The following is a 17,810-nucleotide window of genomic DNA, read 5'->3' as shown; positions in this document are numbered from 1 at the left end:
AAAATGCCAAATCATGTGTTCAGTATGTAACAACTTTAGGGAACCTAAGTCTTTCTTGTTCCATATTCACTCAGGAGGTCAGTGGTTTTCCAGTTGGGTTCAGCTCAGCCATAGAGCTTCTGCAAACCCCATCCTTTCACTTTAGGTCACTGCCCTTCAAGCAGTGCAATTTGACTTTGAAATATTTTATTTGTTTGTGTTACTAAGTAACACTTTATTTTAACAAGACGTATGTGGCAAAAAAAAAAAAAGGTTTCAAAACTCCACATTAGGACATTTAAGGAGATGCTTTACCCAACTTTCGTGGTCTGCAAACTACTTTGTTGATGTACATGGCTCTGGGTACTTCTTACCTCACCTTATCAGTGTGATTTTTTTTATAAGATATAAATAAGGAGGTTCATAATTTTAATAATAACAATAACTAACATTTGCAGAGAATGTTAGATTATATATTTCATCATCCCTCTGTATCCATAGGGGATTGATTCCAGGATCCCCGAGTATATCAAAATCTGCACATATGCAAGTCACAGTCACCCATGGAACCCAGGTATTCAAAACATCAGGCATCCATGCAGGCAGGTTTCACATCTCACCAATAATACTGATCTGTGTTCAGTTGAAAAACATCCAGGTATAAGTGGACCTGTGCAGTTCGAACCCGTATTGTTCAAGGGTCAACTGTAATCTCTAATTTCCTCATTACAAATCAGTTCACAGATGTGAAAGCTGAGAAACTAAGATCTATTAAGTTAGTGACTTGACCAAAGGTTTTTGAAAATTATGACCAAATAATTAATTCATGTGAAAATAAGATGCTCTGGAAAACTTTGTTAACATTAGGAATATTGTGTGTTCAGCAACTTATTTGGCGTACACTGTGCTAAGTGCTGGGGATACCAAGATGAGCTAAATATCATCCTATCCTCAAGGCCACAGTTTGTTGTGGAGACAACCAGCATGATAGAATAAAATACTTTACACCAATGTTAGGGATATAGAGAACCTTTGCAAAGTCACCAGGAATCCCTAAAGGTTCATAGAGCATATTTTGAAAGACTCATGGTTGAGGCACTGAAAGACTAAATGACAGATAGGTGGGAATGGGGGAGTGATTAAGTGATCAAGGATTTGTGAATTTGGCTTAATACCTGGAGCCTAGTGCAGAATAGAGGGGACTGATTGTCCTGGTGAAAAACCCCTCATCTTTCCGTACCTGGATTGTGTTCTGTGTTGTACTAGCTTGTGAAGCCTTACTTACACCTAAGTCAGGCTCGGGGGTCTAATTTCTGTTTCAGAGTGAGATTTCACATCAACAAAGTATCTATGGCTAAAAGACAATGTGAAAACTCCACATTAGGATTTTAGAGTATAATCTAAAATTCTTCACGTGGCTTGTTGGGCCCTGTATGAAACAACCTTTAGACACCTCCCCAGACTCAACAAGGGCTCACCAGCCCTTTTACCCTTGGCTTTCTGTGGCCTGCTTCCCTCACCCTGGCCTTGTTTCTAACAGACACAGACACGTGCGCTAGTTGTTTTCTCAGCCCATGGTGTGCTTCTTAGCCCTTCAAAGTCCTGTGTGTCCTTCCGCCCACTGGCTCACAAAGCCTTTCCTAGCTCCTGACTGGGCGACGGCTGCCTATTGCAGCTCTCTTGGAACCTCAGTTCTGCCCCTTGGTCATACTCATTACACTTGTACTTCAATAACTAAATATACAAAACAGCAAACAGCAGAGCCCTTGTCAGTAGCAGAGCCCTTGTCAGTAGCAGAGCCCTATTCTTCACCACCATATTTTTGGCTCTCAGGAAGGCCCAATACGTAGTAGGTACTTTTGAATGAATTATATTAGAGGTTTTTTTTTGTTTTTTGTTTGTTTGTTTGTTTTGTTTTTTAAGACAGGAGTCTCGCTCTGTTGCCCAGGCCGGAGTGCAATGGCACGATCTTGGCTCACTGCAAGCTCCGCCTCCCGGGTTCACGCCATTCTCCTGCCTCAGCCTCCCGAGTGGCTGGGACTACAGGCGCCCACCACCTCGCCCGGCTAATTTTTTTTTATTTTTAGTAGAGACGGGGTTTCACCGTGTTAGCCAGGATGTTCTCGATCTCCTGACCTCGTGATCTGCCGGATGGTCTCGATCTCCTGACCTAGTGGTCCGCCGGCCTCGGCCTCCCAAAGTGCTGGGATTAAGGGCGTGAGCCACTGCGCCCGGCCGAATTATATGAGTTTTATTAACAGGACCTGGAGTCTCTTCTAGTGTGATAAAGGTTAATTCTTATTTAAATTATCACAATATCTTTCTTTGTCATCCTTATTTAAATATGTATCAAACAGTGTTTGATCAAATATTTGATCAGATATCTTGATCAAAGGGTTTTTTTTAAGGTCACTTTTTATTCTAGTCCTTAGAACCATCATGAAAAATAGACCTGGCAGAAATTGTCACTGCTGTTCTAGAGAGGAGGAATGTGAGCACAGGTATTTATTTATTCTAGAGCTCCTTTGTGGCAACAACAGCAACAACAACAACAGCTTTGGCTGTAGCCCATCCCTCCAACAACTGCATAACTATTGCTTTTCATTACACACAGCTGCCTTGGATTTACATGTTACCAAATAAATCCTGAATCATATTCTAATTTAAGATAATTCTGCAAGTGATTTAAAACGTCTTGGGTAGTAATCGGATACTGTCCACTCTACACTCTGAGCAGCCTTGTGATTTGGGAGCTAGTCTTCCAAATAAATGCTGAATTAAATGGATAATTGATTTGGTCTGAACTTATCCGTCTCTAAGAGTCATGAGTGACAGGAGATGACCAAGCAAGCATGAAAGGCATCTGCTCCCACAAGAGAAATCTCGCTCAAGTAGCTAAGCAAATCAAATGCAATTACCCAATGCCTGCATTCACATGCCACCTGAATCCTACTTAGATCATTTGACTTTCTTTAATTTATCAGCAAGTTCGGAGGGCTTTTTAAGAAATCTCTTCTGTACTCAGATGAGCAAGCTTACCAATGAATAGACAGATGATAATTTATATCCTACTGTGGTATGTCAGATTCCCCTGACTCCAAAAAGGTAGGGCGGGGTGGCATTTGGAGAATGATTACATACATAAGTAAAGCAAAGAAAAAAAAGCTTGCTCACGTTCATGGCTCAACAGGTAACTCTGTCCCCCGGGGCACTTGCATTTCAATGGAGTATGAAATGAAATGATCCATTTACTGCACTTAACTTGTATGGTTCATGACTTTGTAAAAGTGCCTTGAGGTGTGCAAGTCACTACATAAATCTTGATAATAAACACACATTGTGACATACATATTCTCTTATATATGATATTAGTAAATTGGCAGTAAATCTTTTTATGATTGAATTTCTTTGCCATGTTGGTGCATAGATCTACTTGCTAATTATTAGTCTGTGTGTCTTTGGGGAGTAAGAATAGATTGACTCCTTTTGTTGTCCAAATGGTTGGGAAGTTTTTAAATAAGCAACAGGCCTTTCAAATTTGAGTCTATTTGCTTCTAGCAATTTTATAATTTACATTGCAAATGCTTTTAAAAATTATAAATAAGTTCATATAGGGTTCCTTGAACATCAGATAGTGCTTTAAGACTAAAGTTCTTTGAGAGCACATAAACAGAAACATGGCTATGGGACTATGCATCTCATTGTTGTTGTTGTCGTTGTTGTTTTTGACAGTGTCTCACTTTGTCACCCAGGCTGGAGAGAAGTGGCACCATCTTGGCTCACTGCAGCCTCAGTCTCCTGATCCTCCTACCTCAGCCCCCAAGTAGCTGGGACTATAGGCACACACCACCATGTTTTTAGTAGAGACAGGGTTTCGCCATATTGCCCAGACTGGTCTCAAACTCCTGGGCTCAAGTAATCCACCCTTGGCCTCCCAAAGTGCTGGGATTACAAGCATGAACCACTGCACCCAGCCAGCTATGGATCTTTTAAAGTAGAGGTAGTTTATAGGTCAACTAAGTGTTTCTATTTGGAGATTAACCTCTCCCAGAACTTTGGAAAGGAATGGTGGACTGTTCTGCAGAACCAGAACATTAAAGTCCATTTTCTTCTCTGTCTGGAAATAACTGCACGGGATTCTTGCTATTTGCAGGTCAATATGACTGTGCTCCTGTGGGATGCAGCACGTATGCTCGGTGTGTTTCAGAGGGAAAGGATGTCACGTGTCAGTGTTTGAAAGGATTTGCTGGGGATGGAATACTATGTTCTGGTAAGAGCAAAGGGCAAATACACATATTTGGACAATAGTGAACCAGAAACATTCTTTCTGCTCTTTCTGACTCAAAAGCTCCAGGAGGATTTATGTAATCAGCAGGTTTGAATAAGTTATTTGATGTTAGCTAAAAAAAATAAATTGATGACATGCCTAGAAAATGAGACCTATAAACATATTTATACAAATGTAAACATACGACATTGAGTTTATAGTACAATTTTATGATTATGCAATATATGCAGTTGACATTAAGGGGAAGAATTTATAATTAGCTTCAGAAGCATGAATTTGAGTTGAAGTCAAGTTTATGACTTCACCAATTCCAATGAAAGCACAACTGTTGTTTTTGCCCCGGAAGCTTAGGTCATAAGTTTTAATCAAATGAATAGATTAATGGATAGGTTCCTCTTTCATATTAATAGCCTCAAAATTAAAATTTAATGACTGCTGGAAAGATCTCAGTCCTTACAGTCTGAAACTCTGGCAGAAAGTGATTTGTTTACATATTTGCCTAATCGGATAGGTGGGAACTCTGTAAAGACTGATTCAGCAGTAACTTGTGAACTTTATGTCCAAGATGCAGGGCGTGCATGATGTTGGCAAACAGCACCTGTAAAGGACTGAATAAGAATTGAATATACGATTATGCTTATTCTTTCCAACTAGTCCCATTTATATCAGGATTGCCTAAATATTGTACTAGTTCCTAATTTTGCCCACAGATATAGATGAATGTGAGATGGGTGTCCCAGTGTGCCCCCCTGCCTCCTCCAAGTGCATCAACACCGAAGGCGGCTATGTCTGCCAGTGCTCAGAAGGCTACCGAGGAGATGGGATTCACTGTCTTGGTAAGAGGACGCATGTGCCAAGGGAGGAGGGCAGAGGCAGGCCTCAGAAATCAGGAAACAGTGTGGGTGCAGTGAGCAGAGAGAAGACAGGATATAATTGGGGTGACACACATGTCAAGATTTAAAGAGTTGTGCGACTGCTGAAACTGACATATTTCCATTCTTGGTGAACAGTCAAGTTTGTGCCCTTGTGTTATGACTGCTCCGGTCAGCTGCAAGCCCCTTTGGAGGCTGCTTACTCCTCTGCCTTTGTAATTCTTTCTGGGGTTTGAGTGACACCAGTGTCTCACCAATACTTCCCACCTTGAGCCATCATGTGGGGAGCTGGACAGCATTTATTTGTCAGTGAATTTGGTAAGAGAAATGTGGTGAACTGCAGAGGTGATGACAGTTTGTTGGAAGTCACTGCTGTGTGTGTAAAGAAAAGGAGGTGTGGCTTGTCAAAGGGCTCCTCTCGCACTTCTTGGTAAGTTCAATAGGTGGGAGAGTCAAGCCACTGACATTGAGATACAAGTAAAGAATGATTCAACCCTCTTTCATAATCCCCGTCCTGTGGCAAGGTCTGGGTGTGGCACGTTGGATTGGGAGTTCGCGTCTTGGATGTCTCGTACCTTTCCAGGTGTCAGTAGCATCACATCACGTACAAGTGAAAACCTGCCTGAAGCCATCTGAAGCACGGGGAAGTGATTATCTGAAGTTTTGCAGCGCTTTAAAACTTCTCTTTCAGTATTTTCTTTCCCTCTTTCTGAAAACGTAAGAAACTGATAAGAAACTCAAATGATACTGCTTTCTCCCACTTGTTAAGGTTAAAGATGAAATATCAATAACTATCAATCTTTTGAATCTGGTTGATTTAAATCAGACCTTTATAGGATTAGTTTTGTGGAATCCACAGACATCTGTAAACACTCTTTTAAGCACATATTTGGCTGTCAGTCAGGAAAATGTCACTGCTCTAATTAAGCAGGCCCATAGATAATTTAGACAAGCAGACTTCATATTTAATTTCCTTTGAAGAGAAAGGAAGGTATCTCTTCTTGGATGTTTAAACTCGTTAGGCTCTGGTTTCTCACACTGTTACTAACTCATCTCCTTCCAGTAGCAAGCACACAATGGGGTGTGCTCGCCCTGCCTGCGTGGTTGGCACAGAGTCCGCAGACTCCGTGGAAGCGGTGGGCTTGCTCCTCTGTTCTCTCTCCCCCAGCTCGCTCTCACTCTCTCTTCTCGCCCCATATATATATGTAGTTATAATAGTTTGAACCTTGTCTGGCATCTAAAAAGTGCTATGTAAAAAAAAGTGTTATCCTTCTTCTTATTAAGAGTAGTTGAGTTTATTGGTCAAGCATACATCGTTGTCTTTGCTTTGGAAAAGCTCTCTCTCTCAAGGTAATAGTTTATTGAAATTATAACAGAAACTTATAAAAGAGTTGGTTTGGGCCATCCAGGATAGCAATTCAATGTGTTAAATATTGATTTGGCCCCTATTAAGAGTAAGGCCACAGTACTAGAAACTGTGAGAAATATCAGGATGAGAAAGGTAGTCTTCGATTGCAAGGAACATGTAACCTAAAAGAAATATAGCTGTGATCAGTGATGAAGAAGAGTGCATATGATAAGCGAAGTAAAAACCACAATGAAAGTTCAGAACTGGGAGAAACATCTGTTTGAGGTATTGGGAAAGATTTCGGGGAGGAAGTGTCATTTTGGAAGGAGCATGGGGGATAAGTAATTTCATTTGCAGAAATGTGAAGGGATGGGAAGAGTCCAGACATGAACAGATCACATGACTGCCATTAAGGGTAGAGAGTAGCCTAGTTGAGCACTAAGTTTAGGTTATATGAGGGGAAGAACAGAAACTAAGGCTGATAAGGTAGTATATCCTGTAACAAAATATCCTAGATTGGATGGCTTAAGCAACAGAAATGTATCCTGTCATGGTTCTGGAAGTTAGAAGTCCCAGATCAAGGTGCTGGCTGATTTGGTTTTGGATGAAGGATCTCTTCCTGGCTTGCAAATGGCCACCTGCTCACTGTGTTCTCACATGGCCTTTCCTCTTTGATGTGCAGAGAGAGAGAGACAGAGAGAGAGAGAGACAGAGAGACAGAGAGACAGAGAGAGAGAGGGAGAGAAGGCTCTAGTTTCTCTTCCTCTTTTGTTTTCTCTTCCCCTTCTTTTAAGGACACCAATCTTACTGGTTTAGGACCCCTTCCTTAGGACCCCATGTAGCCTTACTTTCCTCTTGGTAGACGCTTTCTTCAAATACAGTCACTTTGGGAGTTGGGGCTCAACATATGAATTGGAGGGGCAGGGACACATTTCAGCCTGTAACAGATGGGTTGGGTTACTTCTGTAGAAGACTAAAATCTGAGGGTTAGTTACTGAGGTTTCACTTCTCCGGTGAAACTGGCAGAGGGTCAGTCAGTCAGTGTTGTCCCAAAGTTTCTACTAACCACACTACAACTGTAAAATGAAACAGGTGAAATGAATTTTTGCAATAAAATTTTATGTATTCAAATATATCCAAAATATTAACATTTTAATATATAATCAGTATAAAAATTATTGAGATACTTAATATTCTTTTTTATTTTGGTACTAAGTCTTCAAACTCTAATGTGTGTTTTATACTCACAGCACATCTCAATATGAACTACATGCATTTCAGGTACTCAATACTCTCATATGGCAGTGGCTAGCAAGTTGGACAGCAAAGTTCTAGGCAACAGAGAGCCACTGGCAACATTTGAGTAAAGTGGTGCAATGATGGGTTTATCATCGTTGTGCTGTAGGGAGAATAATGTGGCACTGGTGTTTATGCATGGCATGGAGGAAGCATGGGATCCAGGAATGAGTAAGGCTGTTCTTGCAGTAATGTAAAATTGAGAGGAAGAGAGGCCCTAAATGTTAGGGTGGCAGTAACTGAGAAAGAAAAAATGGTGGGTAGTCAGGAAAGAAAGGATGGTTTTTCTGATATAGTTTATACTTACATAAAAAAGCAAAACTGTTGTATTTGATATAATATGTATGCCAATGACAGGATATCTATTCAAAAAAGTTAAGTATGAATCTTTAGGATCTGAACTTCTAAATGTTTGCCTAGAGGTTGTTTACTAATCTCCAACTCTGGGAAATCTCCTTTCCTTCAAAGCAGGAAGAAAGCTTCCAGCCTCTCTCAGGATGCCTGTAATCCCAACACTCTGGGAGGCCAAGGCAGGAGGATCACTTGAGGCCAGGAGTTTGAGACATGCCTGGGCAACATAGCAAGACACTGTTCTCTACAAAAACATTAAAAAACAAACAAACAAGAACTAACCAAGCATGGTGGTGCAAGCCTGTGGTCCAAGCTACTTGGTGGGATGAGCTGGGAGAATTGCTTGACCCTGGGAGGTCAAGGCTACAATGAGCCATGATCGCACCACTGTACCTCATCCTCAGCAACCGAGTGAGAGTCTTTCAAAAAAAAAAAAAAAAAAAAAAAAAACGGAAACAAAAAAGGAAAAGAACACCTGCATGGGCATGCATTGTAGGACCTACTTCATCTCTCCAACATTCGTGAAAGTCCCTTTAAACCTAAAAATGCATAGGGCTCTGAGAACATAGAGCATGACAGAAGCTGATGAAGCTCCTCTTCCAGAGGCTGTCCAACTGTAAAACCCTCTTAATTTTTCTGTACCCCATTTTTCTCTCCCCTACTCTGTCTTTTCTGACAGATATTGATGAGTGCCAACTGGGGGTGCACAGCTGTGGAGAGAATGCCAACTGCACAAATACAGAGGGCGGCTACACCTGCACATGTGCTGGGCGCCTGTCTGAACCAGGACTGATTTGCCCTGGTAGGTTGGTGGGTGGTCTGCAGTGAAGGGGAGGGACGTGGCTCAGGGATATTCTACACCCTAATCTCTATTTGCATTAGAGATTCTAAAAATCATTCAGTTCAGTCAGGCTGCAGAGCTGACCTTCCTGATAGGACGATGTTGTGCTTGAGAATTTGAAATGGTCCAGGTTTTCTTAATTTAATAGCATCTGGAATAAATCCTTTTTTATTACTCACAATCCAATAAAGATGGGAACATGGGTGTCTCTCTTTAACTGTGCAACTAATCTCCCTATTTGTGATGTCGATTTGTGGGACTACTGGATAAATTTTGCCGGGCTAGGCAGGTGGGTGAGAATGTCTGGACTCAGCATTTTAAATCACTTTCAAGGATTTTAAAATATTACTTTAAAAAGGCAGTATTTCTTGTTCTGAATTAGAACTCCAGCTCTCTTCTCTTTCTTTTTTCAATATTCACAATGGTTGACTCCTGCTTCCTGAACCTTCTTCCCGTAACAGCGGTATCATCTCACCATCAGCACCCCAGAAGGGGAGCTGGCTTCCACTAGACTCTGGAGACCAGGATGGGCGTCTTTCCCATCACTGCCCACTTTTTGCCTGTCAGCCCTATAAGCAGAAAACATCCTAAGAAGAAAAATTATGTGCTTAGTTGGTCTCTGGTTTTTTTTTAGCATATTATTTTTCTCAAATAATTTGCTCTTCTTAAAGGTATTGAAAACTGCTTATATTTATATAGTCAGCTGCACATGTTAACCTTTTAGGGAGCAGTGAACCATTCCATAAAAGAGACTTTACTATTATACTTTGGCATTCCCTCTGTTATGGGAACATTTTCTTCCTGTCAGAGTTGCTACAGTCTTGTCCTTGAGGACTCTTTTGAAAGTCAGTTTTTAGAAGAAAGCATTGTGAGAAAGATTTTTGAGACTCCATGATATTGGAGGTAATGGACTGTGCATTGATCGGTAGGTTTTAAACCATAGAGTTACCAGTTGTTCAGAGAGACCTTGAAGCTAACTGTCACTTCACATGGTTAGTGTACATTTGTGTGTGACAGATTTGTTTGTATGAGATCAGTGACTCTGAATTCACAGGGCGACTTAGGATTGGCCATTCTTTTACCTGCCTCCAATATGCTTTACATATCAGATAATACTGAGCCCAAAGGAGGAACAGCTGGTTTCATAGTGAATGACTAAGGCCCGGCTAGGAAAGTGAAACTAATGTCCCTTCTAGTAGTTCTTCCGTAACTAAAAGATTTATGTCAAAAACTATTCACAGAAACTAGTTCCTCATGTTGATACTCGAATGACACTAATCCCTTCAGAAAGTAAAAGTAATGTCTTGGGTTCTTTTAGACTCTACTCCACCCCCTCACCTCAGGGAAGATGGCCACCACTATTCCGTAAGAAATAGTGACTCTGGATGTCCCCTCTCCCACGATGGATACTGCCTCCATGATGGTGTGTGCATGTATATTGAAGCATTGGACAAGTATGCATGCAAGTAAGTTAAACTGTCTTGCTGATGGCACAGAGAGATGCTATTCAGTCCATAACTTGTAGCTAATTTGTAAAATGTATACTTAGGATGTTTTTCTGCAATTAGATGTTCTTTTGGAAAAATATAAACATACACATATGAACCATGTGTGTGCACTTCATTGCATTTTCCTTGTGTATCATAATGCCCCCTTCCAGTTACTGGTGATAAGTATGAATCTAAGGAGTTGGTGATTTCCCCTTTTACTGAAATAATTTGATGTTACTACTAGTATAGTCTAGGGATTAAATGTCTCATCCTGGTTGAAAAACTTAAGTGTGTGAGATAATTCCTTGAAACTTTTTTTTCCCATCAAATGTGCTTTACATTATGTGTGAGCATCGTGATCTGTTTCTGGATTTATAAAAGTTTCTTACCTATTCACACTGGACTTCTTGCCAGAGTCCAAAAATATTTTTCTCCAAAACTAAATATATGTATATTTTTTCTTCACTTCCTAACAGTTGACTTTTACATTTTGTTGTTTAGTAACAATTGCTGATACTGCAGCTGCTGCTTTTTGCTCCCTTTTTGCCCCCATGAGGGTTTCACAGTGGGTGAAGTGTCAACCTGGAAAGGAGATTTGAGGAAGCCCTAACATTATGAGGCGCTCCCACTGTGCTCACTCCGAAAACCTTTCCTATGGACCCTTTAACAAAACCCAAACCCACAATAGCCAGTTCTGCCTCAAATTTTACTTTTAATTCATTTCATATTTTCAAGGCAATAGGAGGAAACTGATAGATACCAAAAAAACAAATAGGTCTCCCAGGGTTAGGCTCCTGATCCATTGATACTTTTCTCTGTGCCTGAGGGAGGGGTGATGAAATAGTCTGATCCTCACAAATAGCTACTATAACCTTAAAGTCTTCTCTTATTTCATCAGTAATAATGAACAGAATGACTAAATGCATGGAAGAGTAAGCTATATTCTGTGACAAAGCATATGGCCTTGCACTAGAAATCATGTCCACATGACAAAAATAGTGAAAAATTGCTCATGGATACTAGTAAAAATGACTCAGTCCTTATAGAATTCTGTTTTCATATTTATATTTACATGCTGTAATTTCCTAACCTATGATAAATTGGGTATTTGAAATAGTTATTGCTAGTTTTAATGTTAAGAATCTAATTGGTTTTGCCTGTTCATTGTTTCTGATCATCCCAAATAACGAAATTACAAAAACAAATGTCCAGATTTATTAGGTCATGGTTGTTTTCCTCCATGATACTTTAGATTATAAAAATCATTATAATAATATAAAGGGTACTACATATTGCATTTAGAACAATGTTTTCATTTGGATCTGATAGCATCCATTTATTAAATGATTGATGAACTCTTCAGCACACTGCTTTTCTTTCTGTCATTAAATCCTGATGAAAATATCATATTTCCCTGATAATGTTTTAAACATGAGTTGCTACAAATGACAAACTGGAGATAAGACTCAAATTTAAGGACCTTGAATCTAAAGCAATATTTAAAATATTACCAGAGTTCACAGTAATCTGGATCATAACCTTGTTTAAATTGTATATTTAATTAAAATGTGGTTTAATTAACTATTCAACCCTTGCCTCCTCCTGCCCTGATGACCTCACCTTATGTTTTATTAATTCCATAATAACAAGTCTCTAGGAAGTGCTTTACCGGTCCAACTTTCATTAGAAACACTTCCTAGGCGGGCGTCATTCTGTACAGAGTATTCTTCATGCTGTAAGCAGGTTTTGGAAGAGCCAGCTCTTCCTTCCTTTCTTAGAGGCAGTGGGCGTTCCCCTCAGCCACAGGAAACCACAGGGTGCCCCCGGGGTGATGCAGCAGAAGTGAGAGTTGAGAGTCTCCATGCCCGAGGTATTCCTCAAAGATTTCCTGGTTTGGAGATGCTCAGGAGGCTCCAAACCTGGGCTCAGAGGAGGTCCTCATTCATTCTGTCTTTCAGCCACCCTTCTGAGCAGGTCTCCTTTGGACCAAGATCCCCCAATATGAGTGCTGTGAAATGCTTCTTAAAAACAGGCCGTATGGTCAAATCACGTTGAGAGATGCAACATACTCTACCCTCAATTTTTTTGTTTTTTCAGGAGACCATCATTTTATTATTACTCAAGTTTGTCTCCCTGAGCATTCGGGGAGCAGAGTTTTTAAGGACAACTTGGTGGGTTAGGGGAAGCCAGTGTGCCAGGAGTGCTGATGTGTCAGGGATGAAATCATAGAGAGTCGAAGCTGTTTTCTTGCACTGAGTCAGTTCCTGGGTGGGGGCCACAAGTTCAGATGAGCCAGTTCATTGATCTGGGTGGTGTCAGCTGATCCATCCAGTGCAGGATCTATAGAATATTTCAAGCAGTGATCTTAGGAGCAGTATAGGGAGGTTCAGAATCTTGTAGCTTCCAGCTGCGTGACTCCTAAACCATAATTTCTAATCTTCTGTCTAGCCCTCAATTCTTGATTCAGCGTATACCACAACACATTAAAAAGTCTTGTTTACCAGCCTGGGTAACATGGGGAGACCCCATCTCTACCTTTTTTTTTTTTTTTTTTTTTTTTTTTTGTGAAGGAGTCTTGCTCTGTCTCCCAGGCTGGAGTGCAATGGCGCGATCTTGGCTCACTGCAAGCTCCACCTCTTGGGTTCACGTCATTCTCCTGCCTCAGCCTCCCAAGTAGCTGGGACTACAGGCACCCACCAGCATTTATTGTATTTTTAGTAGAGACGGGGTTTCACCATATTAGCCAGGGTGGTCTCGATCTCCTGACCTTGTGATCCGCCTGCCTCAGCCTCCCAAAGTTAGCCGGGTATGGTGGCACACATCTATATTCCCAGCTACTTGGGAGGCTGAGGTGGGAGAATTGCTTGGTCCCAGGAGGCTGACATTGCAATGAATTGTGATGGCACCACTGCACTCCAGCCTGGGTGACAGAGAGAAAAAAAAAAAAAAAAAAAGCCTTGTTTATCTGTATTGAGTCTAGAATGTCTCAAAATTATTTGACTATGGAAAGGCTAACTTATTTGGCCAGAGAATCTTTTGTTTGGTTTAACAGAAGAACTAATTCATAACCAAAGAACTAGTATCCTGTGTTCCCCTCCCACCTTGGAAAATGCTGAATGACTATTCTGGGCTCTTATAAGACTGAGTGAGGCTCTGCTATTGCAGCTGACTTGGATCTCCAGGACTCTTGGCCAAGGGACTGACATATTCCTCAAGACCCCAAACTTTCTGAAAGGATCAGAGGTGTGGCCCATTAACATCCAGCAGTTTAAAAGTGGTGCTGCTAGGCATTGATAGTAAATGGCTGTAACCAAAGATAGCTAGAATGAAAACAGCATCCAAGAAAACCTGGAATAATGATGGTCCTTTATGCTTCTGCACTCAGATCGTGGTATCTCTTGCACGGTTAGTTCTAGAAGATAGCTTTTCAGAGGTGAATAGAGCATAAAACTCTTTTTGGAAGCAGCATGGTAAAGTAGAAAGAACATAGGCTTTGAAATCAGAGAACCATTGGAGTCAAATCTGTCACTCATAGTTGTGTGACCTCGTACAAACTACTTGAGCCTCATTTTCCTCATCCAAAATATGGGAATATGCCATCAAAAATAAAATGAGTAAAAGTGCCTAACAAGGTGTCAAACATACAAGATGGTTAACAGGTACTAATCCATTTCCTTCCTTCCTCTGTGAGTGAGTTACCCAGCCCCTCTGACCAGCTAAAGGTAGAGAGAGGCCTAGAGCCCAGATCTTCTGGAGCTCTGTCCAGTGTTTTGTCCATGCTGCTGCTTCTCACTATGGGCACTGGTGTCAGTTCTCTGTATTTTTATTCCTTTAAGTCCTTTTGGAATAAAGTGGGGACATGGATGAACAAATAGTTGATCCAGGGCCCAAAGGAAGGAATTTTTAATAAGTGGGCATCACAGAGTGTTTAATAGGATGTTTTTCAAAGTTGATGCTTTTGCAAAGGATAATAGAATACAGACGTTTACCTGAGATCTTAATCGTGTCTGGAAATGCACATTCCCAGTAGATGGCAGCATTGCTTCATTTACTTCAAAAAAGTTCAGCAGTTCACTCTAGTGACAGTTTCACTAGTGGGACAGCAGGGTGTTTGTGGGCGAGCGTCCTTTTCCCTCCATACAGCTTTTTCCCCATTGAAGAAAATAGGCAATGCCTGTATGTATGTTGTTACTGGGTCTTCCCTTGCACTAGTAGTGATTTTTTTTCTTTAAAGGAAAAAAGTTTTCTCCGCAGACTAGGTTATGTGTTCTGTTCAGAAACTACACACATTCTTCTTTTATAGGCTGGTTTCAAGTGAGGAACTCTGCCTTCAAATTCTCCTTTCCTTTCACCTATACTCATTGCAATCTGGCCAAACATTTGTTTCCAAAACTCCCTTGGCTCTTAGGGCAGAGTTGCTTTGTGTTGGTTTTAAAAGGTGGCTCCTCAGGATTTTAGCCTAACAGAAACTGATCTTTAATCAATGTCCTGTAATGCCTTATAGAGGCAGTATGCAAATAATCCCCCATAAATCCCAGAGCAAACAGACGAAAGGGAGAAGTCCATGCTACATTAACTTGTAACTCATAGCGCTTTCAACTGACCCCTGATGGATTTTCTATATGCTTCCAAAGAGCTGAGTCTAGAAATGCAGAGGTTGAGAGACAACTGAATATCAAGTGTTAAAACTAACAGCGTTTTTGGCCAGGCATCTCTGATGACCTCTGTTTGTGTGTTGTCACAGCTGTGTTGTTGGCTACATCGGGGAGCGATGTCAGTACCGAGACCTGAAGTGGTGGGAACTGCGTCACGCTGGCCACGGGCAGCAGCAGAAGGTCACCGTGGTGGCTGTCTGCGTGGTGGTGCTTGTCGTGCTGCTCCTCCTGAGCCTGTGGGGTGCCCACTACTACAGGTGACCCTGTCTTTCCTTTGGTACTGGAAACCTCTTTCTAAGACCTCCCAGGGGAATGCCTGCCTCCTTGAGATGAACATCTACATACTACATTTAAAACGTGAAGTGGACAGGGCACAGTGACTCATGCCTGCAATCCCAGCACGTTGGGAGGCCGAGGCGGGCAGATCACTTGAGGTCAGGATTTCGAGACCTGGTCAACATGGTAAAACCCTCTCTCCACTAAAAAGGCAAAAAGTAACAGGCGTGGTTATGCACGCTGGTAATCTCAGCTACTTGGGAGGCTGAGGTACGAGAATCACTTGAACTTGGGAGGCAGGGGTTGCAGTGAGCCGAGATTGTGCCACTGCACTCCATCCTGGGTGATAGAGTGAGACTCCATGTCCAAAAAAAAGTGAAATAACAGGACAATTTTTACTGTTAGCTCAGGATTTCATTGCTCTGAAACATCAGTGCTTTTACTTTTTCCTTGTTCCACTGCAGTCATTGTCCATACACCTGCATAGTATATGTGTTGTTTATCAATCATAATATGGTTTTACACTCCACTTTCTTCATTTAATTTTATATGCTCCCCCTATAGCCTGCATAACTATAATTTTTTGTGGCTGTCTTCCATTGAGTTGATTTCCCACAAAATATTAGAACTGTCATAAAAGAAAATCGGTATCTTCCCTAACTTGGAAGGAAATTTCTGGTCCTCAGATTTTGTGCTTTTAATAATTTCAAGTTAACAATTAAAAACTGTAGAACAATAACATTTATACATTCAATTCTTTAAAACTAACACTACATTAGGATGCAGGTACAGGCATCACACTGCTCATTTTCTGTTTTCTTAGAAAGTAGGACAGCTTCCTCTATTATCATCAATATTGAAAAGCATTTTATGTACTGTTATGGTTTGTGCTGTACAAAATCAGTGAGTCACAAAACTTTAGGGCTGAAGGAGACTTTATGGAATTATCTAGTTCAATCTTATCATTTCGTGGCTGGAGAACCTAAGACCCACTTGACTAATAGGTCCCAATTCTCGGAGAATGTACAAAATATCTGCTGCCACCATCTGTAGATAAAAATTTAACCACGTTTACAGGTACTACACAACCACTCAAGTGGCAACTGTCTTGTGTTCTGGAAAATTCAACATATCAGCCAAGATGTACTTATCAGAGATCCTGTTATAGCCTAGTGTAGTGGTTAAGAGCACAGGCTCTGGAATCAGATTATACAGGTTCAAATCCAAGTCAGTGTCTAAATAACACCAGACATGTGTCCTAATCTCTGTTTTCATTAATTCCCTTTGCTATAAAGTAGGAGCAAGAATAGTACTTATCTTAAGGGTATTGTGAAATTAATTGGGTTAACCTAAGTAAAGGCTTTAGTGTAGGTCTGGCATATAGGAATTAATAAATGCTATCTGTTATTATTTTTATTTTCTATGAACTGTAACCTTCCCCCAAAAGAATCATATGCTCTAAGCCCTTTTCTACCACCTCTTGAGAGACAAGATTCTTAGGCACAAACTTGACATTTTAATTCAGTAGTCCATCGATAACATTGGACTTTTTAGCCTGGTGTGTAATCAATATCTTGGATATATGTAGAAAGAATATTGAATGATCAATGTTCATCCCATTGGACCATTGCCAAAAGACAGGGGAAGAAAATGGAAACTAGAAACTTAAGTTCATGCGTGCCATAATTATTAAGTATTTTTTCCTATTTGTTGTGTTATGACACAGTATGTCTTATGTTCTATAGGCATTTTTCAGAGGTCTGGATTGAAAGCTAACAGCAAATTGCTGCCTTTTTAAACTTGGAATTCAAAGACCAGTTCAACGAAAGATGACTATAGACTTTACATACCTATAAGAGTATCTTCAACCTCAGACTCTCATACACCTAAAATCAGAAGTGAAAGGACTATTCCTTCAAAAAGAAAGCTCGTCAGAACCCTTTCTTTTTCTTTTCACTGAAATGCATCCCGGGTTGTACAATTCTTTCTGAGCACAGCTGTAGTACCACCTACTCGGGAGGCTAAGGTGGGAAGATCGCTTGAGCCAGGGAGGCAGTGATTACAGTGAACTGTGATTGCACCACTGCACTCCAGCCTGGGTGACAGGGGGAGACTCTGTCTCAAAAACAAAACAAAACGAAAAAGTCTAATGTTTGTGAAACTAAATAAATTTTTCAAGTATTCTAATGTTATTAGTTTGCAACGTGTGATTTCTTGGAAGGACTCCCTTGTAAGAAAACCAACAGGAAGTATTTCATCACAAACTATAACTTTGTTTTTTTGTAGGTTTTTTTAACTTTTATTTTAGGTTCAGGGGTATATGTGAAGGTTTGTTACACAGGTAAACTTGTGTCACTGGGGTTTGTTGTACAGATTATTTCATCATCCAGTTATTAAGCCCAGTACCCAATGGT

General features: G+C 40.7%; 1 protein-coding gene across 11 annotated transcripts in view; it reads left to right on the top strand.

Annotated features, from left to right (window-relative positions):
• The window catches only part of EGF (epidermal growth factor), a 100,061-nt gene that overhangs the window by 72,759 nt on the left and 9,492 nt on the right, over positions 1-17,810 (top strand). For 8 of the 11 annotated variants that reach the window (XM_050790985.1, XM_050790987.1, XM_050790993.1 and 5 more), the window contains 5 exons: positions 4,133-4,249; positions 4,978-5,103; positions 8,814-8,936; positions 10,294-10,441; positions 15,210-15,377. In XM_050790985.1, the coding sequence (XP_050646942.1) occupies positions 4,133-4,249; positions 4,978-5,103; positions 8,814-8,936; positions 10,294-10,441; positions 15,210-15,377 (682 nt within the window). The remainder of the gene's footprint in view (positions 1-4,132; positions 4,250-4,977; positions 5,104-8,813; positions 8,937-10,293; positions 10,442-15,209; positions 15,378-17,810) is intronic. The other 3 variants (XM_050790994.1, XM_050790990.1, XM_050790988.1) reach the window with 2 other exon arrangements.

This window comes from Macaca thibetana, chromosome 5, assembly GCF_024542745.1.
Source record: "Macaca thibetana thibetana isolate TM-01 chromosome 5, ASM2454274v1, whole genome shotgun sequence".
Taxonomy (NCBI): domain Eukaryota; kingdom Metazoa; phylum Chordata; class Mammalia; order Primates; family Cercopithecidae; genus Macaca; species Macaca thibetana.
This window is presented reverse-complemented; position numbering and strand designations above follow the sequence as displayed.